The sequence below is a fragment of the Engystomops pustulosus genome, chromosome 6 (genome assembly GCF_040894005.1).
Source record: "Engystomops pustulosus chromosome 6, aEngPut4.maternal, whole genome shotgun sequence".
NCBI lineage: Eukaryota > Metazoa > Chordata > Amphibia > Anura > Leptodactylidae > Engystomops > Engystomops pustulosus.
The window spans coordinates 97,343,848-97,369,247 of record NC_092416.1 but is presented as its reverse complement, the minus strand read 5'-3'; the positions used below and the strand labels follow the sequence as shown (position 1 = coordinate 97,369,247).

Genomic DNA, 25,400 nt, shown 5'->3' with positions numbered 1-25,400 from the left:
TGACTCCCAGATACCCATCTTTTCTTACAATTGTTAATTTCTGCCTCATCTATTTTTCAGATCAAGTTTATTATATACCTCATGTCATGTCCAAAATCTGGGCTCAATCTGTGTATATTTATTAAATTGTCATTGTTTGAGGAGTTTATAAGTTAGATTTTCCAAAAATATCTCCAATGATCAACATATGGATTTTTTGTACGGGGTACACCATGCCACTAGAAAAGTGTTTAAAAAAAATTACCAGTATATCAACATTAAACCTTTATTTTTCAGAAAAAAACATAATGATCAGAACTAGAAAAGATCAATGAGAAAGATTATAGCTACATTTTCTTAAGGTTACAGCAGTCACCAATCAGTAAGTGCACAGGTCTTTACTGTGAATGACTACAGCATATCAGCGGCCACAGAACATCAATAGTCTCACTGGTGTCTCTCAATAGTCTGCTCTGGTGTGATTTTGGTATACTCTTCTTCCAGTCTCTTCCACAGTTCTGAGACTGTTGTTGGTTTATGGGCCATAACTTTGATGTCAAGGATTTTCCAGAGGTTTTCCATAGGGGTAAGATCAGGAGCAGGCAGGTAAAAGGAATACTGAGATAGACCAGTATTCACACTGGGGCACAGAATACTAACACAGGTCTGAGACACCGGGAGACACAACAACACTGAGGGAGAAACCACAGATAAGACAGACAAGCGGAGTCAAACAAACCGGGTCAAAACCAAGATGGCGACAAAGGTATAGAATCGTATAGCAAATAGAATGGTCAGTAGGCAAAGCAGAAGTCAAAACAAGATAGCAAGATCACTAGATACACAGGTAAGAGTGAAAATAATCAGCAAGGTCTGATGGGAAAATTGCAATTTTTTAACAAGTCGCAAAAAAGTAACAAATCTTGGTAAAAATCTATGGTTGCCCCTGTTTAGGTATAGAAATTAGCCTAAATCTGATTTTGATTTCTGAGACCTTTTGTGTCTTTTATTTTAAAAAGTCACAAATTCAGTAAAGACTAAACACCACATGTATCAATAAGAACAAACTGCTAAGATACATCTGACTAGAAAAAAGGCCAAAAACTAAAAGCAGAGCCATACGTGTGATACATGTCGCCATGTTTCCCATCAAAAGGCAGAAAAAAACAAAAAAAGGCGATAGTGTGCTCCTATGAATAGCATCATTTTAAAAACATGTGACTAAGCGTTATCAGATCTGCTCACCTTATGGAGTTGTGCAAGGAAGCACAACTTTCAATGCATTTTTAATGGTGTAGATGCGTTGATCCCGTCACCATGTCCCAATCTATTCAGTAGCAAAAGACCTTCTATAGAATGCTGTATATAGCGAGTAAAAAATGATATAGCGTAATACGAATACTGGCAGGTAGATAGGTTATGTAGAGTTGTTCTTAATTTGAATTTGTATGTAAGTCAGAACTGTATATTTTATAATTGTAACCCCAGGGAAAATTTTTTGGCCTCTTTGACGATTTTAAAACGTTGTCGGGTTGTCAAAAGAACCAGGATTACCAATCTTAATTTCAGGCACCTCTGATAACTCTTGCAGCTGATCATTGTACCTGGAACTAAAGTGTAGTAAATTACCAACATCTAGAGGACCGTTTGTAACTAGTGGTTATCTGTAAGTCGAGTGCTATTAAGTTGGGGACCACCTATAGTCTCATCAAAATTGAATTTTAAGTGTATTCCTAACTTCAGTTAAAAAATGCAATGTGGGTCACGAATAAAGTCATTTTACTGAGATCTCAGCCACATGATCAAAGTCACATGACCCAGACACAATCTAGACTTTGATCACATGGCGGAAATTAGGAATACACTTTTGATGAGACTATTGGTATTACTCTATATTATTAATCTTCCATGGAGATTCTCTGCATTCTATGAAGCAGACTATTTTACAGTTGTCATAGTAAAAAAGCCCTGTCTCCTCTGGTGATTAAACCTTGTTTTCTCCAGACAGAGACAGTGCCCCCTTGTCTTTTGATTTGATTTAATCTGGAACAACATTCCACCATATTTTTTTTTATGGACCATTCATATATTTGTATAAATTAATCATGTCCCCTTGTAGTTGTCTCTTCTCGACTAAATAAATATAGTTGTTTTAATCTTTCCTCATAACTGAGACCCTCCATACACCTTGTCATTTTAGTGGCTCTTCGTTGTGCCCTTTCTAGCTCCAGGGCATCCTTTTTATGGACTGGTGCCCAGAACTGGACAGCATACTGCAGGTGAGGCCAAACCAATGGCATGTTCAGTGGTAATATTACATCCCTATCCCGAGAATCCATAACACTTTTGATATATGACAAGATGTTGCTGGCTTTAGAGGCAGCTGATTGACATTGCATGCTGTTATTTATTTTATGATCTACTAGTACTCCCAGGTCTTTCTCAACAAGGGACTCTCCCAGATTTACTTCCCCAAGGACATATGTTGCATATGGATTATTAGCCCCCAGGTGCATAACCTTACACTTATCCACATTAAACCTCTTTTGCCAAGTGGGTGACCAAACTCTCAGGTTTTCCAAGTCACCCTGCAGCCTATGAATATCCTCCATAGACTGTATTTCACTACACAGCTTGGTGCCATCTGCAAAAATAGACACAGTTCTATTAATTCCTACCTCTATATCATATATATATATATATTTGATTTTGATTAAATATTGATCTCACTTACATGTAATTCTGTGCTTTAGAATATATACGATTTATGAAATAAGCTTAAAATACTGCTATTTCACACATGTTATTTATTGCCATATGACTACTATACAATGACCTTGACATTTAGGAAATTGTTGTGTGTTGTTCTCTAATTTTGTTCTCCATTGTTGTTTGTGTACAATTTGCACATATCTAAATCAATATCTGTTAAATATGTGTCCATTTCTTTTTAAATTACTACATTTTAATATGTATGTGTGATGTCTGTGTCAGCATGCTCCTTAGTTTGTGTTGTTTGATTAAGGAAACACTGATTTTCTGGATAACTTTTACTCAACAGTCTGAACTGTGTTCTAGAGCTGAATGAGCCTACTATGCCAAGCTATTTGCAGCTTGGTTTGGGACCTGAAGGGGTTAATTGAATGTCAGAGCATGGCCCGTTTTACCTGGAGCAGGGTTCCTGACTAGGGCATAAATGTGCATGCTATGTCACTTGCCAGTTATAGTCATTTTGCAGCTTTGATATCTGTGCTACTTTTGAAGCTTTCTCTGTATTTCTGATGATCAATTCTTGTCTGGTGTTCTTTTACTATCCTTTTGTGTATGAAGTTTTGTACCTTAGGTGCTTTCTCAGTGATGACCCGAAGTGTTAGCCACCCTTATTGAGTTTGTTTGACTTGTTTCTTGTCTGCACCTTGGTGTAGAGAGGGTCTATCATTGTGGTTGTCCAGTTTCACCTTGGATACACAGAGGCAAGCAGGGATCTGGAATTTTAGGGTGCATTGTTATTTCTGTTGCCCAGGAGTCCATTGTCTAAATTGCAATATGTATTTTCAATGTGTATAAACGTGTATATTTTGAAAGGTATTTTTTAATTTACTTTAATAATGTTTAAATGCCTAATACTTTTATTATACTCTTTGTAAATATACACTTTGTGTTATTTTGTCTTTAACTATTTTATGATTTTACGTATCAGGGCATAATTAAACAAAAAAATCTGGTCAATAGAATGGGGCGCATTTACTTGCCCATTCACTCGAGTTCCCCAAAAATTCATTGTCTAACCGGAATGCACTCTGCAGCAATTCAATAAGATTGTGTGCTGGATATCCTGCATTTGTTGCTTCCCCGCCAACTTCCGCTGGAGTTCACTTTCTTATTCCAGTGTATGTAAGTGCAACACAATTTGAAAGCTAAATCCTGCGCTCAGTCCGAATCAGCAAGATCAGATAACGGCCGCCCCCTGAATTCTGTCACATGTAAGCCAGCGCAACTGCCCCAAAATATGATTGCGTGCAACAAAATCCTCTGCTAAATACCTGTCACAGCCGAAGAATCACCGAAAATCCAACTAAGGTGCGGCCGCAGCCCCAATGTATTAAGATCTGGTGACAGAACTGATTCCACCATGTCATTATTTTAAAAAATATGCAGTCACATTAAAAGGCTACAACATATGTAGAATCTAAGTAATAATTTATTAATAATAATTTACAGTAATCATTTGCTGTATAACTTTGTCAGCATCCAGGATCGTTCTAGAGAACATATTGGCACGCTTATTTTTATAACATTGCTTCAAGTGAAGATTGTGAGAATAAATGTTTGCACAGCTCTCTTGCTGTTCAGTAATTCTATTGGGTTGATGTGTGGACCAATTAAAATACATTGATTTGCTAGTGTGCTTTGGGGCCTCATTTATGACCCCTGGATAATTTTGTAAATCAAGGAGTTCATGATCAATTGAATAAGTAAGAGGTGTAAACTTGCAGTTATATCAGTTGTTTGTCTCCAAAATGTCTTACAATTTGCTCCTCTGCCAATTTGTTTACACCAAATTTAAAAGTTTTGGACTACTTTTGAACTAAAATTTCCACAATCCAAAGTAGACATTTACATCTCATGTGCCCCATTTATCAAACTGTCTAAGCCACTAAAATAGATTGGATGCAGTATCCTTCCTAATGATACACCTGTCTCAATGAATTCATTGCGTCCAGATCCTGTGACTACACAACAAGCCCAAATTTACACCCCTCCACTGCTTTGCATAACATTTAGCATTTTTATTCATATTCTGGATTTTTCCCCAGATATACAGTGCTGTGCATCATGCCCTAACATTGTGGTTGAGTCTGCCCAAAATACATTTTTCCACAAATATTAAAGAGAACCCGTCATGCAAAATAACCCCCCTAAACTAAATATATTTTCATAAACTGCCATTAGAAAGCATTGCCTCTATCCCTTCATTGTCCCTCTACATGCCTATAAACCTAAGCAATGAGGTCCTAAAGTTGTATGCAAATGACCTGTGAAATGTCCAATGAAGCATTAGCATATTCAAGCTGTCCACTCTATTCATGAGTGGGAGGCACAGCCACACCCCCAGTGCATGACTGACAGCCTGTATAATGATGTGAGGCTGTATAATGATGTGCTTCCTGGTGCTGGCGCCACCTGCAGCCTGTGTGTGTATAGGAGAGATACAGCAGCTCCAGGCAGCCATGTTACAGCAGAACATGTCAGATTCATGTGTAGCTGCTGTCTGTGTCTCTCACCTGTATATTAGGAGGATGCAGCATGTCAGCAGATACAGCACACACTAGCCATGCTTTACTATACATTACACACAGACATGAGCAGGGGGAGGAGAGGGGAGGGGTAACAGGGGTGACATCACTGCCTCTGACCATGTGACCAGCCTCATTTACATGATAAAGAATAGATGATTTTACAATGATTAATGTATGAATTGACTAGAGAAAGGCTGGGATGGGATCCTTGCGAGCTGCTCCAACAGGTAGAGGTGACAGGACTAGTGACACAGACCTGATGACAGGTGTCCTTTAAGGTTTGTTCAGAAGCAAGTTTGCCATGCTGCCATATTCTTTTTACAACAAAATGACTTTCCCTTTCCAAGCAAGCCATGCTTGTTAATCTATAGATATTTGCAAATTAAGTTGTAGTTAACTTTAATATATGTCATAGTAATTGAGGCCCGTTGAGACCAAAATGATTTTTTGCAATTGTCATGAGCATTGCATGATTTCACCTTGGGAGTCAAAAAAATGTTAGCCAAATAATGACACTTTCATGTATCGTAGTTTTGTCTCTCTGAGGTGAATTTAAGAGACTTTTGGCGGCTAGTTTTTGCACCTTATGTATGATCCTGTCTTTTTACTTGTGATACATGTTCAGTTTTTCCTATACTGGCAGGTGCAAATTTTGACTTCTTTTTGAGACTTTTGTTGCAAATGTCTCAAATCCACATGGACACAAGCCACGTCAGGGGGGTTATATGCAGGAGTGGACACTACTGTTAATTTGGGATTTAACATGTTGCATTTTTTAATGCATTTTGAAACTAATTACAACAGCTGAGGAGAGATGATTTGCCTTATTTCATTACTTTTAACATTTGAATTTACAAAACGCATAGTAAAAGCAATGTTAACACATGCACTAATGCAGCGTTTATATATTGCGTTTGTAAACACAAATGTTAACAGTAATGAAATAAGGCAAATCACCTCTCATAAGCTGTTGTAATTAGTTTCAAAATGCATTAAAAACACAATTAAACTGCTACGTGTGACCTCGCACTTAGAAGTAATCAATTAAAAATTTAAAAAATTAAGAATTTTGACGAAAGAGGTTACTGTTCAAAATGTTAAAAAGTAAAAGCAAGTGAAATAATTCCAATTTACATTTTAAAATCGGGTCCATGAAAAACAAAAAACTTCCTTTGAACCTGCCCTGGACCAGGTGCAGATTTGCACCTAAAAAGTTGCAAAAAAGTCACAAAAACGGTGAAAAGTCACACGGAACATCAGGAAAGTTAAGATACATGAGGCACACTGCAAAAGGTGCAGACCGCGGTGCACTTGAAGAGCGCCAACAAAAGTCGCAAAGAAAAAAGTTGCTAAAACGAGAAAAGTCGCAAAAAAAGACAATTTGCCTAGCTGAAACTATGATACATGTGCCCCTATGTATTTAATAGTTCCCCAACCCCAATTTAAATACATTCTAAGGACCAAATGTTTGGCCATAAAAGGGTCTAAAAGGCATAATGAAGTGACAGCTGTAATAGTACAAAATAGTACAAATAGTATAAACTGTAAATATTTTTGTGTTTTTTTTAATGTTTTTTTGTGTTTTTTGTTTTGTGTGTTTTTTTTTATTTTTTTTATTTTTTTGTGTTTTTTTTATTTTTTTCTAGAACAAAACGTGCAGAATAAATCACACAGCAACCACAGAAGATGATGATTGCTATGGCTAATTTCTAACCTACACTGACAGCACACAACAGGATTTTGTGCTGTGCCTGTGATTTTCAGTTTTGAAAAATAAATAAATAAAAAATCGGCAGACTGTGCCTTATTCAATCAAACCCTTAATAAATTCTCCCACTTAGGTGTTTGAGATGGATATGTGTGTCACTATGTGAGCTAAATAGAACGTTCGCAAGTCTCCCTTCAAATTCGTCACAATATGGTACTAGCTGCACTACTAGTGCCATCAAGCCCAGCCACAAGCAAATAAAAAAAAATAAAATATAACGCTATTGTAGCCCTAAGAAGGGCTGTTGGGTTCTTGTAGAATCACTCCTGCCTAACAGTAATCTAATAGAACACCCTAACGCTATCCCTGGCCAGCAGCAGCTCTCTCCCTAACGGCATCCAGATAGAGAATGATCCGAGCAATGAGGGCAGGGGCTAGTATATTCCAGGGTCAACTGATCAGGCCAGCCAACCACTGCTATCGACATGTAAGTGTACCACGTGATGCTGGGTGTAGTGCAGAGTCTCCTGGCTTGTGATTGGCTCTGTTTCTGGCCGCCAAAAATCTAAACGTTGCGAGTTGACATTTTCTCGAGCGGGCAAAATACTTGTCCGAGCACCGAGCAGTTGCGAGTATGCTAATGCTCGAACGAGCAGCAAGCTCAGACGAGTATGTTGACTCCTCTCTACTGGTCACCCATTTTAAAGTCTCTCTATCGGTGTTTGATTGATTGCAAGCCTGCCTAATTGCTTAGCTATTCAAAGAAATTGACAGCGTTCTCTTTGCTGTGATCTGTCACATCTAACAACACATTTAAAAATGTTAAAATATACAAATAAAAATGATAAATTAATAATTTATTACCCCTTGAAAACATTATAATATGCACTTTGGTGTAAATTACTTTTAAAAGGATTCGAGTTTGCCAATAGTTAATACAGGCAGTCCCCGGGTTACATACAACATAGGGTCTGTAGGTTTGTTCTTAAGTTGAATTTGTATGTAAGTCGGAACTGTATATTTCATCATTGTAATCCCAGCCAGAACTTTTTTGGTCTATGCGACAATTGGATTTTAAAAATGTTGGGTTATCATAAGAATCAATATTAACACTAAAGCTTCATTACAGACACATTTGATAACTGTAACAGCTGATCATTGTAGCCTAGGACTAAAGTACAATAAATTACCAATATCCAGAGGTCCGTTTGTAACTAGGGGTCATAAGTAAGTTGAGTGTTCTTAAGTAGGGGACCGTCTGTACCATTAAAGTTTTTTACTGCATTTTTTTCTTTTTTAGGAAAAAGGTTCCACCTTTCTACAGCTGGGGGCTTCTACAGAACAGCAGCTACAAGTCATCTTTGAAGTTTTGGAGGAATATGATTGGACGGCTTTTGCAGTTATTACAACCTTATTCCCTGGATATGAGGATTTTGTGGATTACATTGAGTTACTAACTGACAGTAGTTTTATTGGATGGGAAAATCGAGGTGTTTTAACCCTGAATCTTACTGATGACCCAAGTGGAGCAAAACTAAAGAGGCAATTAAGAGAAATAACTGTACAAGTGCGACTGCTCTACTGTTCCAAGGATGAGGCTGATGGCGTCTTCAAGGCTGCAAGAGAAGCAGGGCTAACTGGACCTGGGTATATTTGGTTTATGGTAGGAACCAACTTAGGAGGCACAGATTACATGCCTGAGCACTTGCCAGTAGGTCTCTTTACAGTTTTGTCTGCTGGATGGAAAGATGATCTTCATCGTAGAGTTCAAAATGGAGTTTCTATAATCGCTAAAGGTGCTGAGGCTTTGTACAAAGATTTTGGTTTCATACCGGAATTTAACAATGATTGCAGAGCTCCAAACCTTACACACGGAAGTGAAAATCTGCACAGGTAATGTTCAATGTTGATCCTATTTCTCTTAGTTTTTGAATTGTTATTTGAAATGGCAAAGTTTATAAAATAGGTTATGACCAGATTTAGAGTTATTGTCTTAGATCCCCACAGTATATCATCATTTTATGGGTTGGGCGTAACCCTTCAACTACATGAATAATGTTCTACCTAGTATCAAATACTATATTTGGAACTATGACCCCTTCCTACTGATGCCTTTTTTCATTTTTGTGTTTCCATTTGTATGACCCTCCATAACCTTTTAAATTTTGTGTGTACAGGGCTATCTGAAGGCGTAGTTAATGCAGAGCATATTGCACTTCCTAGTGATGGTATTTAATATTTCAAGCTGTTTACTGGCAAACGTGAAAAATGTGGTGAAATTGATTAACCCGCTACCTCAGCACAAGTGCAGTGAGGACCTTGCTCACAGCACATCAGCTCCAAGAGCAAGAGGAGGGTGCAGTGACTTTTTCCAGTTTTATTTTTATTAAAAACAAATTAAAGATAATGAGAAAATTAATTCTTTTCTATCCAACAATTTCTTTACTTTCCTGCCTTACAGCTAAAGCACTTCTCTCTTCCAGTTTTAATAACCATTCACTTACACATGGCTCTTACAAAAATAAGTGTTCTATATCTCTAGACTGCTTCACACCCTTTTTGAAGGAAATCCTTCATCAGTAAAATAGGACATGGTGTGAGATATTGTCCTTGTGACCTATGTAATCACACTTTTGTGTGCAGTAGCAGGACTGTAAAAATGTAGATTTATATTCTAGGATTATAGCTGGACTTGGAGCGCATTAGTGAATGAGATCTCTTCATTGAATACAGCATAGCCCTCTCCCCTCAAATTGCACATTTTGACAACACTTCAACTACAATGGCAGCCCAGGGTCTGCCAGTGCCCCAGGGTTGCTCGGTGCCTTCCGGGAGCCAGGTCCTGCCTTCTGGGCATGCCCAGTGTGTTTCATAGCACAGTGAATAAGAGCTTGAACAAGCGATCAGAGCATCACCAGTAAACGAAATAAAAAAGTTTGAAACACTTAATAAAAACATATTTTCATCAAAATACTTAATTAAATAAAGTCTTAAATAGAGATGAGCGAACACTAAAATGCTCGGGTACTCGTTATTCGAGACGAACTTTTCCCGATGCTCGAGTGCTCGTCTCGAATAACGAACCCCATTGAAGTCAATGGGAGACTCGAGCATTTTTCAAGGGGACCAAGGCTCTGCACAGGGAAGCTTGGCCAAACACCTGGGAACCTCAGAAAAGGATGGAAACACCACGGAAATGGACAGGAAACAGCAGGGGCAGCATGCATGGATGCCTCTGAGGCTGCCTAATCGCACCATTATGCCAAAATTATGGGCAACAGCATGGCCATGACAGAGTGACAGAATGAAGCTAGATAGCATCTAAAACATCCAATAATTGACCCTGACACTATAGGGGACGGCATGCAGAGGCAGCGGCAGCAGGCTAGAGAGTGTCATGGCGACATACCCTAAATGGACTCAGGCTTCAAACCAATGGGTGGCAGAGAGGAACCAAAGGAGGTGAGCAAGAAGCGCTCAAATAATATCGGTACATGATAAAAGTTTGCCAGTATATTTTGTGGATTACACAGCAGGGTGGCGACAAAGTTAACATGGAAGCCATGAAAACAACCCAAAATTCTGCCTGACACAGCTCGTTTGATAAGGGGACCATGTATGGAGGCAGTGAACTAGTAGTAGATTAAAGGTGCTGCAGTTAAAACTATGTTAGTTGGATCTTGGCATGGAGCTGGCGCTCCGCTGCCAGGCGAGCTTTCGCCAATCCAAGCCCCTGTCTATAGGCTACTCCCCAAACAGCACTTCTAAGAACCTTTTGTATAAGATCAAGTGTAGTAGCGTTCTTATAAGTTTAGGATATGGCGGGTGAGGGGAATGTAAACAGATGCGCAAGAAGCGCTGAAATAATATCCCTAAATGGTAAAAGTTTGCAAGTATATTTTGTGGATTACACAGCAGGGTGGCGACAAAGTTAACAACTTTGATGTGGAATGCCCTGTAATAGCTCTTGGGCGGTGTGCCTTTTATCGCCTAGGCTCAGCAGTTTCAGCACCGCCTGCTGTCGCTTAGCGACGGCACTGCTGCTGTGCCTAGAGCTACCGACTGATGGCGCCATGCCCACGGATGGTAATTCGGAGGAGGAGGAGGTGGAGGAGGGGTGGGAGGAGGTATAGTAGGCCTTTGAGACCTGGACCGAGGTAGGCCCCGCAATTCTCTGCGTCGGCAGTATATGACCAGCCCCAGGGTCAGACTCGGTCCCAGCCTGCACCAAGTTAAGTGTAGTAGCGTTCTTATAAGTTTGGGATATGGCGGGTGAGGGGAATGTAAACAGATGCGCAAGAAGCGCATGATGCGCATGGAGCTGGCGTTCCGCTGCCAGGCGAGCTTTCGCCAATCCAAGCCCCTGTCTCTAGGCTACTCCCCAAACAGCACTTCTAAGAACCTTTTGTATAAGATCAAGTGTAGTAGCGTTCTTATAAGTTTAGGATATGCCGGGTGAGGGGAATGTAAACAGATGCGCAAGAAGCGCTGAAATAATATCCCTAAATGGTAAAAGTTTGCCAGTATATTTTGTGGATAACACAGCAGGGTGGCGACAAAGTTAACAACTTTGATGTGGAATCCATGAAAACAACCCAAATTTCTGCCTGACACACCTCGTTTGATAAAGGGACGATGTATGGAGGCAGCTATATGGACGACTTTTGGAGGTAGCAATGGAGACAACGTGTGGAGGCTGCTATGGAGACAATTTAATTTGGATAGTGCCTGTATGTGGCAGTCCCAAACATTTTTCAAACCAGAGGAGCAGGTAGGTGGCCCTCCAGTAAAATGGGATAGATTGAGTGCCTGTATGTGGCAGTCCCAAAAATGTTTCAAACCAGAGGAGCAGGTAGGTGGCCCTCCAGTAAAATGGAATAGATTGAGTGCCTGTATGTGGCAGTCCCAAAAATTCTTCAAACCAGAGGAGCAGGTAGGTGGCCCTCCAGTAAAATGGAATAGATTGAGTGCCTGTATGTGGCAGTCCCAAAAATTGTTCAAACCAGAGGAGCAGGTAGGTGGCCCTGCAGTAAAATGGAATAGATTGAGTGCCTGTATGTGGCAGTCCCAAAAATTGTTCAAACCAGAGGAGCAGGTAGGTGGCCCTGCAGTAAAATGGAATAGATTGAGTGCCTGTATGTGGCAGTCCCAAAAATGTTTCAAACCAGAGGAGCAGGTAGGTGGCCCTCCAGTAAAATGGAATAGATTGAGTGCCTGTATGTGGCAGTCCCAAAAATTGTTCAAACCAGAGGAGCAGGTAGGTGGCCCTGCAGTAAAATGGAATAGATTGAGTGCCTGTATGTGGCAGTCCCAAAAATGTTTCAAACCAGAGGAGCAGGTAGGTGGCCCTCCAGTAAAATGGAATAGATTGAGTGCCTGTATGTGGCAGTCCCAAAAATTGTTCAAACCAGAGGAGCAGGTAGGTGGCCCTGCAGTAAAATGGAATAGATTGAGTGCCTGTATGTGGCAGTCCCAAAAATGTTTCAAACCAGAGGAGCAGGTAGGTGGCCCTCCAGTAAAATGGAATAGATTGAGTGCCTGTATGTGGCAGTCCCAAAAATTGTTCAAACCAGAGGAGCAGGTAGGTGGCCCTGCAGTAAAATGGAATAGATTGAGTGCCTGTATGTGGCAGTCCCAAAAATGTTTCAAACCAGAGGAGCAGGTAGGTGGCCCTCCAGTAAAATGGAATAGATTGAGTGCCTGTATGTGGCAGTCCCAAAAATTGTTCAAACCAGAGGAGCAGGTAGGTGGCCCTGCAGTAAAATGGAATAGATTGAGTGCCTGTATGTGGCAGTCCCAAAAATGTTTCAAACCAGAGGAGCAGGTAGGTGGCCCTCCAGTAAAATGGAATAGATTGAGTGCCTGTATGTGGCAGTCCCAAAAATTGTTCAAACCAGAGGAGCAGGTAGGTGGCCCTGCAGTAAAATGGAATAGATTGAGTGCCTGTATGTGGCAGTCCCAAAAATGTTTCAAACCAGAGGAGCAGGTAGGTGGCCCTCCAGTAAAATGGAATAGATTGAGTGCCTGTATGTGGCAGTCCCAAAAATTTTTTAAAACAGAGGACCGGGTAGGTGGCCCTCCAGAAAAATGGAATAGATTGAGTGCCTGTATGTGGCACTCACAAAAATTGTTTCAAACAGAGGACCGGGTAGGTGGCCCTCCAGAAAAATTAAATGCATGAAGTACTATAGCAAGAGCCAGTGGGCCCTGTCAAAAAATAGCCATTTTCCTCTGCTTTACAAAGAGGAGGAGAAGGAGGAAAATGAGGAGGAGGAGGAGGAGTGGATCAATTATTCAGGTTGAGCTTCCTTCACCTGGTGGAGATTGGAAATTCTGAGAAATCCAGCCTTTATTCATTTTAATAAGCGTCAGCCTGTCAGCGCTGTCAGTCGGCAGGCGTGTACGCTTATCGGTGATGATGCCACCAGCTGCACTGAAAACCCGCTCGGACAAGACGCTAGCGGCAGGGCAGGCAAGAACCTCCAAGGCGTACAGCGCCAGTTCGTGCCACATGTCCAGCTTTGAAACCCAGTAGTTGTAGGGAGCTGTGTGATCATTTAGGACGATGGTATGGTCAGCTACGTACTCCCTCACCATCTTTCTGTAAAGATCAGCCCTACTCTGCCGAGACTGGGGACAGGTGACAGTGTCTTGCTGGGGTGACATAAAGCTGGCAAAAGCCTTGTAAAGCGTACCCTTGCCAGTGCTGGACAAGCTGCCTGCTCGCCTACTCTCCCTCGCTACTTGTCCCGCAGAACTACGCACTCTGCCGCTAGCGCTGTCAGAAGGGAAATACTGTTTCAGCTTGTGCACCAGGGCCTGCTGGTATTCATGCATTCTCACACTCCTTTCCTCTCCAGGGATGAGAGTGGGAAGATTTTGCTTGTACCGTGGGTCCAGGAGAGTGAACACCCAGTAATCGGTGCTGGAATAAATTCTTTGAACGCGAGGGTCACGGGATAGGCAGCCTAGCATGAAATCTGCCATATGCGCCAGAGTACCAACGCGTAAGAATTCACTCCCCTCACTGGCCTGACTGTCCATTTCCTCCTCCTCCAACTCCTCCAACTCCTCTTCTTCTGCCCATACACGCTGAACAGTGAAGGACTCAACAATGGTCCCCTCTTGTGTCTCGCCAACATTCTCCTCCTCTTCCTCCTCATCCTCCTCCACCTCCACCTCCTCCGATATGCGCTGAGAAACAGACCTCAGGGTGCTTTGGCTATCAACAAGGGAATATTCTTCCCCCGTCTCTTGTGACGAGCGCAAAGCTTCCGACTTCATGCTGACCAGAGAGTTTTTCAACAGGCCAAGCAGCGGGATGGTGAGGCTGATGATGGCGGCATCGCCACTGACCATCTGTGTTGACTCCTCAAAGTTACTCAGCACCTGACAGATATCAGACATCCACGTCCACTCCTCATTGTAGACTTGAGGAAGCTGACTGACCTGACTACCAGTTCTGGTGGAAGTTGACATCTGGCAGTCTACAATCGCTCTGCGCTGCTGGTAAACTCTGGATAACATGGTCAGTGTTGAATTCCACCTCGTGGGCACGTCGCACAACAGTCGGTGAGCGGGCAGTTGGAGGCGGCGCTGCGCTGCCCTGAGAGTGGCAGCATCTGGGCTGGACTTCCTGAAATGCGCACAGATGCGGCGCACCTTCGTGAGCAAATCAGACAGATTGGGGTATGTCTTGAGGATACGCTGCACTATCAGATTTAACACATGGGCCAGGCATGGCACATGTGTCAGTCTGCCGAGTTGCAGAGCCGCCACCAGGTTACGGCCGTTGTCACACACAACCATTCCCGGCTTGAGGTTCAGCGGTGCCAGCCACAGATCAGTCTGCGCCGTGATGCCCTGTAATAGCTCTTGGGCGGTGTGCCTTTTGTCACCTAGGCTCAGCAGTTTGAGCACCGCCTGCTGTCGCTTAGCGACGGCACTGCTGCTGTGCCTAGAGCTACCGACTGATGGCGCCGTGCCCACGGATGGTAGTTCGGAGGAGGAGGTGGAGGAGGGGTGGGAGGAGGAGGAGGCATAGTAGGCCTGAAACACCTGGACCGAGGTAGGCCCCGCAATCCTCGGCGTCGGCAGTATATGAGCAGCCCCAGGGTCAGACTCGGTCCCAGCCTCCACCAAGTTAACCCAATGTGCCGTCAGCGATATATAGTGGCCCTGCCCGGCAGCACTCGTCCACGTGTCCGTGGTCAGGTGGACCTTGTCAGAAACGGCGTTGGTCAGGGCACGGATGATGTTGTCTGACACGTGCTGGTGCAGGGCTGGGACGGCACATCGGGAAAAGTAGTGGCGGCTGGGGACCGAATACCGAGGGGCGGCCGCCGCCATGAGGTTGCGAAAGGCCTCGGTCTCTACTAGCCTATAGGGCAGCATCTCCAGGCTAAGCAATCTGGAGATGTGCACATTAAGGGCTTGGGCGTGCGGGTGGGTTGCACTATATTTGCGTTTCCGCTCCAGCGTCTGGGGTATGGAGAGCTGAACGCTGGTGGATGCTGTGGAGGATCGTGGAGGCGACGATGGGGTTTTTGTGCCAGGGTCCTGGGCAGGGGGCTGACTAGCAGCTGACACAGGGGAAGGAGCAGTGGTGTGCACGGCCGGAGGTGAACGGGCTTGTTGCCACTGAGTGGGGTGCTTAGCATTCATATGCCTGCGCATACTGGTGGTAGTTAAGCTAGTAGTGGTGGAACCCCTGCTGAGCCTGGTTTGGCAAATGTTGCACACCACAGTCCGTCGGTCATCCGGTGTTTCCTTAAAGAACCTCCACACTTCTGAAGATCTAGCCCTCGCCGCAAGAGCCCTCACCACGGGAGCTTCACTAGTTGACAGTGGCGCTGATGCACCAGCTCTGGCCCTGCCTCTCCGTCTGGCCCCACCACTGCCTCTTCCAACCTGTTCAGGTCGAGGACTCTCCTCCGTCTCAGAAGCACTGTGTTCACCCGGCCTCTCAACCCAGCTTGGGTCTGTCACCTTATCATCCTCCGATCCCTCAGTCTGCTCCCCCCTCGGACTTCCTGCCCTGACAACAACTTCCCCACTGTCTGACAACCGTGTCTCCTCATCGTCGGACACCTCTTTACACACTTCCACTACGTCAAGAAGGTCATCATCACCCACAGACTGTGACTGGTGGAAAACCTGGGCATCGGAAAATTGCTCAGCAGCAACCGGACAAGTGGTTTGTGACTGTGGGAAGGGTCCAGAAAACAGTTCCTCAGAGTATGCCGGTTCAAATGCCAAATTTTCCTGGGAGGGGGCAGACTGGGGGGGAGGAGGCTGAGGTGCAGGAGCTGGAGGAGTGGGGATTTCGGTGACATGGGTGGACTGCGTGGAAGACTGACTGGTGGTGGACAAATTGCTCGAAGCATTGTCAGCAATCCACGACATCACCTGTTCGCACTGTTCTGGCCTCAACAGTGCTCTACCACGAGTCCCAGTAACTTCAGACATGAACCTAGGGAGTGTAGCTCTGCGGCGTTCCCCTGCTCCCTCATCAGCAGGTGGTGTCTCACCCCGCCCAGGACCACGGCCTCTGACCCCTGCAGTAGTTGGACGCCCACGTCCCCGCCCTCGTCCTCTACCCCTAGCCCTCGGGTTAAACATTTTTAAAATGAGAGTTCTAACTTTTTTTTTTTTTTTACTTCTTTTTGGGTTTTTTTGTGTTTTTTTGTGTTTTTTTTTTTTTTTTGTGTTTTTTGTTTTTTTTTGAGTTTTTAAAACCAAACAATCCTATCCTATTGCTATGGCTATTTTCTAGCCAAGTATCAAAGGAAGCACACTACTATGCCAGATGAGATGACACTGAGTTATTGCCTAATAGAAATCCAACCCCTACTGAATTTTGCCACTTCGGCCTTTGCTATGGATATGTGCGCCACTAAGCGCAGAACACAGCGGTCACAAGTCTCACTACAAATTGCTCAGAATTGGCAAGTACATGCACTGCAGAAACTACAGCCACCAGCAGATCAACCAGAAATCAAATATATAGAACGCTACTGTAGGCTTCAAGAAGCTGTTTGTATTCTCCTATGGCTATTTTCTAGCCAAGTATCAAAGGAAGCACACTACTATGCCAGATGAGATGACACTGAGTTATTGCCTAATAGAAATCCAACCCCTACTGAATTTTGCCACTTCGGCCTTTGCTATGGATATGTGCGCCACTAAGCGCAGAACACAGCGGTCGCAAGTCTCACTACAAATTGCTCAGAATTGGCAAGTACATGCACTGCAGAAACTACAGCCACCAGCAGATCAACCAGAAATCAAATATATAGAACGCTACTGTAGGCTTCAAGAAGCTGTTTGTATTCTCCTATGGCTATTTTCTAGCCAAGTATCAAAGGAAGCACACTACTATGCCAGATGAGATGACACTGAGTTATTGCCTAATAGAAATCCAACCCCTACTGAATTTTCCCACTTCGGTCTTTGCTATGGATATGTGTGCCACTAAGAGCTAAACACAACGGTAGCAAGTCCCCCTGCTAATTCCTCACAAAATGGTAAAAGATGCAAATTAAAATAAAAAAAGTAGAACGTTATTGTAGCCCTAAGAAGGGCTGTTGGGTTCTTTGAGAATCACTCCTGCCTAACAGTAAGCTAATAGAACACCCTAACGCTTTCCCTGACCAGCAGCAGCTCTCTCCCTAGCGGCATCCAGAGACAGAATGATCCGAGCAGCGCGGCCAGCGGCTAGTCTATCCCAGGGTCACCTGATCTGGCCAGCCAACCACTGCTATCGACGTGTAAGGGTACCACGTCATGCTGGGTGGAGTGCAGAGTCTCCTGGCTTGTGATTGGCTCTGTTTCTGGCCGCCAAAAAGCAAAACGGCGGGAGCTGCCATTTTCTCGAGCGGGCGAAGTATTCGTCCGAGTAACGAGCAGTTTCGAGTACCCTAATGCTCGACCGAGCATCAAGCTCGGACGAGCATGTTCGCTCATCTCTAGTCTTAAACCCTTAAACTCAAACATTCCATATACATGATTCATAAAGTAAAAAAACCACAAAATCACTGAAAAAAATCCCACATATTCTGTATTGCCGCGTCCATAAGAATCTGTCAGAATTCTACCTGTTTTACAATAAACATCATAACATTGTGGCTGTAAAAGAGAGGGGGGAATGGGAAGAAGGTATTCAAAATGAGTTCTGTAATTCGTCTTCCACTATTTGTCTATCTATCCAAGGTGACCATATGCGTAAGTATTTAGTTTGAGTACCATTTGCCCGATGGGCGAGTTCTTCAAACCTGCATAATTCGTTTACTTTCATGTTCCATTGTGCTACAGTTGGGGGGGGGGGGGTTGTGGATCTCCACTGTGTGGGTATTAGTAGTTTGACAGCCGTCAGTAAGTGTGTGTGTAGGGTGGTCCTACTTAAAGCGAAATCTGAGTCAGCAAGCCATAAGAGTATTGCCTTAGGTGATTTTGGTATTGTTATGGAACATATTTTCCCAGTTGTCACCAACACTGCGTCATCTGTGAAGGCTGCAGTTTTATGGGTGTAGTCCCCTACATGAAAGCCTTTAATCTGGGGGGTTGATCTTATTTTCCTAATTAATGTCTCCATGACCAATATAAATAATGTGGGGGAAAGTGGGCAACCCTGCCTCGTCTCATTCCGTATGTTGAATGGGGCTGGCAGGGTCCCATTTACTCTAATTCTCGCACTGGGAACTTCATATAAGGTTAGTATTGCTCTAATAAACTGTTCTGGGATGCCAAAGTATGATAGAGTAGCAGATAAAAAAGGCCAGCTTACCCGTATCAAAAGCCTTTTCAGCGTCTGTGCTGAGAAGGACTAATGGGGTTTTTTGTTTTCTAACAAGTTCAATAATGCATATCAATCTGCACGTGTTATCCTTTCCCTGGTGGACCACCACAATGCCTGCTTGTTCTTGCCCTATAAACCCAGGAGGCATATCCTTGAGTCACTACACCCTTAGCCCACCACTTAATGTCGCTGTTAAGCAATGATATTGGGCAATAACTCCCGCATTGTTTGGGGTCCTTGCCTTTTTTATGTAAAATTGTAATATGCTCTTCCTGAGCTTGTTTAGTTAGTTGTGAACCTTCCAGTAGTGAGTTGGAAAATTACGTGTAGGAGGTGTGGTAGGAGGATCTTCTGGAATGATTTATAATAGGATATTGGTAAGCCATCTGGCCCCGGACTTTTTCCAGATGGGATAGAGCTTATAACTTTGCTTAATTCCTCCTCAGTGAAAGGGGCTATAAGACTGTTCCCTTTCTAACCTAGGCAGACCGCACGACCTCAATAACTCTCTGAACTTCTTTAGTTTCTCTGGCTCCGTCAGGTTTTAAAAGTTGTTAGTAATATTATACAAATCTCCATAGAATTCTTGGAAAGCTTCTGCTATCTCTTCTGTGGAAGTGGCTTTTCCCTTAGATTCCCCCCTATTTCTTTGATATATGTATTTTCCCACTGTTTGTGCACTAGAGCGGACATCATTTTGTTCCCCTTATCACCATGGGAGTGTTGTTTAAATCTCAAGGACTGAAGCGATTTAAGTGCTGCAGTATTTAACAAGTCTTTTACTTCATTATGCATTGCTGAGAGTGCTTCTAAAGTTTCAGGTTTCGCTCTCTTTTTGTGCGTGGATTCTAAGGCGGAGATACAGGAAAATAGATCATTAAGTTTCTTATTACGTATTTTCTTGAAATAAGATCCCAGAGAAATCATCAACCCCTGACCTATATTTTATGGGCATCCCACAATATAGGGGTCGGAGTCCCATTATCCTTAGTTTAACTTTGTTTAACTTTGTTATAAGAGCTTTTATCTGCACTTTGTATCTTGGGTTAGCTATGATAGACTCGTTTGGCCTACAGAACCACTCCCCTTTATGTAGCTCTTGTTAGTTTATATTTAATGTGAGATGGGCGCATGGTCAGAAACATGTATTAAACCTATGTCTGCCGTTCTGACTAATGGGAATTGCTTTTTCGCTATAAATAGGTAATCAACCCTTGGTATGTCCCATGTGAGGGGAAATAGTATCTGTAATTTTTTCCAAAAGGGATAAGTGATCTCCATGCATCCACCAGACCCAATTCTCGTAGAGATCTCATAATCCTGGCAATTTTTCTGTGCGGTGGTGGTTTTTCACTGGTGGAATCTAGTAATGGTTGCAATGCAATGTTCAAATCTCCCCCTACTATAACCATACCTTCTGCAAAACATTTTAATTTTGAGAGGGTTTGGACAATCCATTGAGCTTGGGCAGTGTTAGGTGTGTATAGATTTGCTATTGTCATGGTCTAGCCTCCTATAGATCCCTTTAGGAAAAGGAAGTGCCCTTCTGAGTCAGATAAATCTGCAAGATATTGAAAAGGTACATTTTTGCTGATAAGCCCTTTAGAGGCCTTAGTGTGAGTGCTATGGTACCACCATTTAAATTTTTTTTGTTGATAAAGTAGGGATTTTGTCCCTCTTTAAAGTGGGTTTCCTGTATCAATAATATATCAGCTTTAAGCTGACTTGTAACATGTAGAATTTGGCTTTGCTTCTGTGGAGTGCTCAACCCTCGCACATTGTATAATACTGTGTTACAGACACTCATATAGGGGTGAGAAACACGAGAGCGAAGCTAAACAGTGACATCAAGGTCCCCGGTACATAATCTTTTTTGTGGAGAAAATCATCTTGATAGGGAGGGGCAAAGAGGCCTAGGGAAGGATAAGACCAACATGTGGGGTAAAGGGAAAAAATTAAGTGACTGCTACTTCGTTCTTTTCTTTGGTTTTGGCTTAATATATGCAATGTAGCACTCGTTCTTGCTATGCAGGCTGTGGTAATGGTTAAATATAACAAAGGATGCCTTCGGTTGCATAGATAGGCTGACCCCTGAGCCCTTTACCCAAAAATCGTAAGGTGGGCCTAATTGGGGGATAGAGTTAGCCCTCGCCTTTTTGCTAGTGTTGAGGGAGCTATATCTTGAAAAAAAGATATGGTAGCATCTTGATATTTAGTCTCACCTTTCTCTCTGCTGGCTCGGAAGATGGCTGCCACGTCAGTAAAGCTCAAACATACAATGTCACTAGGCCGTTCATCCGGACTTGGTTTCTCTCTTAGCGCCCTGTGAATCCTCTCCATCTTCACCATACTTGCTCTATCTGGGCCTAGTAAATTCTCAAAGAGCTCTTTTGCTACTGCTGGTAACACTTCATGTGCATATGTCTCTGGGAAGCCTCTTATGTGCACATTCTGCCTCTGTTTTTCCAAATCTGCAGCATGTGCTAATGCTCCATTAATTAGGCTGTAGTGAGCTTTAAGTGAGGCTGAAACCCCTGTCTCAAAGGCCAGCATGGCGGACCGCACATTATCTACCTGTTCCAGGCGTTGGCCTATCTGCTTCATGTGAGACTTAATTTCCCCCATATCCCTGGCTAGTGGGCTTAGAGCCTGAAGCAGGATGTGTCTCATGAAGCCTTGTGTGGCCTTCTTGGTGCTGTTATCACCTCCATGATCCGAGCACTCTCCCATGCTCTCGATTTCCGGCTCCTCTTCTGTGCCTTTACCCGCTACTTCTTCATGCGCCATCTTGGATGATTGTACGGGAGAGGCCCATACCTTTTTCCATAAGTATTTCTCTAGGTCCGGTTGGTTTTTGCTCATTTTAGTTGTACCATGGGCTTCTTTGTTCTTCTCCCTCATTGATTTGCCCATTTCGCCAGTGTTTGCTGATTGCTTGCTGGGGTCATGAACAGGTGGCTGTGAGGAGCGCAGAGCTATGCAGCCATCACTCTCAGCGGTCAAGCTCCACCCCCCTGAAAGATTACTGGACAAGCCCGGTGAACACCATAAAAACCAAACCTGTAAAACCCAAAAATGTAAATAAAAAGTGATAAAGTCATGTGCACCAAAATGGTACCACTGAAAAGGACAATTCAACATGTAAAAAATAAGCCCTAAACTAACTCTGACAACCAAAAAATATTAAAGTTATTTCTTTGAAAACATATGGCAATACAAAAATAAATGAGATTTTCTCTGTATTAAATTTTCTTCAGTAAAATTGTAAAAATATATTTGAAAAGCTATATAAATGAGATATCACCTTAATCCTAGTGATCTATAGAATAAAGATAATGGGGCCTATTTATCAGGGCCTCTGTTGCTAGCACTTGCTATTATTTGCCCCAATCCGCCCCCTTCACGCGAGTGAAAGGGTGTGAAGGGGAGAGCATGGCATGGAGTGGGCTGACGCAGGGAGTTACTGTCCCCGCGCCAACGCACTCGCTGCTGCCAGAGACTTTCTACATTTGGAAAGTCGCCAGCTTTATTTATTTTTACGCCAGGCAGACTGAAGCCTCTTTTAGTATCGAGCTGCTAAAATGCAGCAGCGGGCCTATCATATGCAGGCGCACAAGTGCCGGCATATGATAAATATCCCCCAATATATTATTTTTATGGTACAGTGTACGGCCTCAATAAAAAATTACAAGAAGAAAGGAAACCAGAATTTATGATTTTCTTTTCCTCATTCAAGAGTTAATAAAATCTCATCAATAAACTAATGACCAACTAAAATGAAGTATTTGTAAAGTGCCTCTAAGTTCTCAGAAAATAAGCCCTTATAGGTCCAAATTGTACACTCGCCGGCCACTTTATTAGGTACACCATGCTAGTAACGGGTTGGACCCCCTTTTGCCTTCAGAACTGCCTCAATTCTTCGTGGAATAGATTCAACAAGGTGCTGGAAGCATTCCTGACATGGCGCATTATCCTGCTGAAAGTATCTATCAGATGTTGGGTACATTGTGGTCATAAAGGGATGGACATGGTCAGCAACAATACTCAGGTAGGCTGTGGCGTTGCAACGATGCTCAATTGGTACCGAGGGGCCCAAAGAGTGCCAAGAAAATATTCCCCACACCATGACACCACCACCAGCAGCCTGAACCGTTGATACAAGGCAGGATGGATCCATGCTTTCATGTTGTTGACGCCAAATTCTGACCCTACCATCCGAATGTCGCAGCAGAAATCGAGACTCATCAGACCAGGCAACGTTTTTCCAATCTTCTACTGTCCAATTTCGATGAGCTTGTGCAAATTGTAGCCTCAGTTTCCTGTTCTTAGCTGAAAGGAGTGGCACCCGGTGTGGTCTTCTGCTGCTGTAGCCCATCTGCCTCAAAGTCCGACGTACTGTGCGTTCAGAGATGCTCTTCTGCCTACCTTGGTTGTAACGGATGGCAATTTGAGGATGGATAAAAAACCACGGAAACATAAAGCAGACATCTGGATAATGTTAGTTATGACTATGGGGCAGATTTACTTACCCGGTCCTGTCGCGATCCCGCGATGCGCTGTCCGACGAAGATTTGGGTCTACCGTGTTGAATCTGTGCCGCGGTCCGTCGGAGTTCACCTTCTTCTTCCCGCTGTTTGTCAGTGTGACTTGCGACACAATTCTAAATGTTAAATCTTCCGGGTTTTCCTACAGCCACACACCCAATTTCTGTTGCGCGCAAGTCGGCACTGATGCGCCAAAATCCGATTGCGTGTGCCAAAATCCCGGGGCAATTCGACGCAAACCAGAAATCGCCGGGAAACCTGACGAAAGTGAGCTCCGCGGATCCTTAGTAAATGAGCTCCAATGTGTGGAAAAATCATTTTTTTTTTTTTAGAATTAAACGTCAAACCACCAAAACTTTTCAACTAGAATGAAGTATAAAGCATTTTGAGAAAATCATTTCAAAATCACTTGGATATGTGAAAGCGTTTCAAAGTTATTACCACTTAAATTGACATAGGGCAGATTTGAAAAAAATGGGCCGTGTCAGGAAGGTAAAAAGTGGTTACGGCGGCAAGGGGTTAAATCTCACGGGCTTTGGTATAGATGTAAGAAAGATTAATATTCTTAAGAAATACAGTTCAATATTTATGCTGCTACAGATCAAGATGTCTTGCACATACAGAGAACATAGGGGCACGTTTACTAAGGGCTTTGCGCCAGTTTTCTTTCTGACTTTGCACATTCTTTTAGGTGTAAACTGCTTCCACGGGTATTTAAGAAGTGTCCATGCCACAAATCGGTCGCACATGACCGTTTTGTGGGGCAGTTGCACTAGGCATCATGAGACACAAATTACGGGGCATTGCGGTGCTCAGTCGGACCTTGTGCCAGACTTAATGTGCAGTCTGTTGCATGTCCTATGTTAAAGGTGCACCACAAAAAAGTTGTTGCCAGTGCAGGGAAGCGCCAGATTCATGATTTCTGGCGCACGTTTTTAATGAATTTTGCGCTTCGAGCATTATACACATGCAGAGCACTTTAAGTGCAGTTTCCCACATTCTTAGTAAATGTGCCCCATATTGTCAACCTTCTGCATAGTTTAAAATATAAAATTAAACTATTATTACTATGTAATATAAAAGTTACATCATCTTCATGTATTTGTTTAGATAACTATCTCTATATTCATTCAGTATCAACCAGTCTTTCATGATTCCTGACATAGTCCCTAAAAAAATAAAAGTTGTCAAAATAACAAAGGTTGTGCAGCTGACTTGAGTCAACAGAAGAGGAGTACTAAGAGGACAGTGTTGAGGTAACAATCAGACATTATTCTTTTTTCCAAGATATTAAAACTTGTGCTCTAAAAACATGAAACAAATACATTTAAAGACCATGCCTGCAGTAAAATAATGGACAGCTGTGAGTTTTTGAAAGAAATGCATATTTTGATTTTCAATGCTCTTTTCTCTCCTCCAGTAGCTCAGAGAATCGTGTTTGTCTCTAGAGACCACAGACTTTTAATAAAATTCTATGTACACTAAATCAAGCTTAAAAGCCTAACATGAAATGTCAAAACTGTCACTGAGTGTTAAAGGGCATCTCAGGGAGCAAAGGCATACATAGGTATGATTAAAGTATTAAATATAATACAACTAGAATAAGAACATACCATTAAAAAGAAGCCATTTATCTTTCCAAGACTAAATATTTAAAGGGTTTGTCTTAACACAAACAGTAATTCTAACTTCATATCTGACGAAAAGAGCTAGTATTCTTGAACGCTTTCTATCAAACATACTAATTCTCAAAAAGGTCTAAAATCAACTTTTAAAATTATACTAATGAGCCTGAAGGGCTCCTGGGAATGTTACCAGAGCCCCTACGTGCTGCAGCTCCACAGGCTGTTACACTGTCTCACCCTCCCCTCTTCTCCCTCAGGACCTCCCTCTCCCTCTGCCTGATATAATCTCACTGCAACAGAGGAAGTTTCAGCATACAGTGGAAGGGGGATGTGCCCTTGCACAGTGTTACAGCCTGCGAATCTGCAACAAAAAGGGTCTCTGGTAACAACCCCAGGAGGCCTTCAGGCTCATTAACATTATTTTAATCCCTTATTGACCAAGCTCAT

At 42.9% G+C, this 25,400-nt stretch overlaps 1 protein-coding gene across 8 annotated transcripts in view; it reads left to right on the top strand.

Annotated features, from left to right (window-relative positions):
• The window catches only part of GRIN2D (glutamate ionotropic receptor NMDA type subunit 2D), a 688,972-nt gene that overhangs the window by 380,361 nt on the left and 283,211 nt on the right, over positions 1-25,400 (top strand). For 7 of the 8 annotated variants that reach the window (XM_072110452.1, XM_072110450.1, XM_072110451.1 and 4 more), the window contains one exon: positions 8,288-8,880. In XM_072110452.1, the coding sequence (XP_071966553.1) occupies positions 8,288-8,880 (593 nt within the window). Of the gene's footprint in view, positions 1-2,179; positions 2,259-8,287; positions 8,881-25,400 lie in introns of all 8 variants that reach the window. The other variant, XM_072110456.1, reaches the window with a different exon arrangement.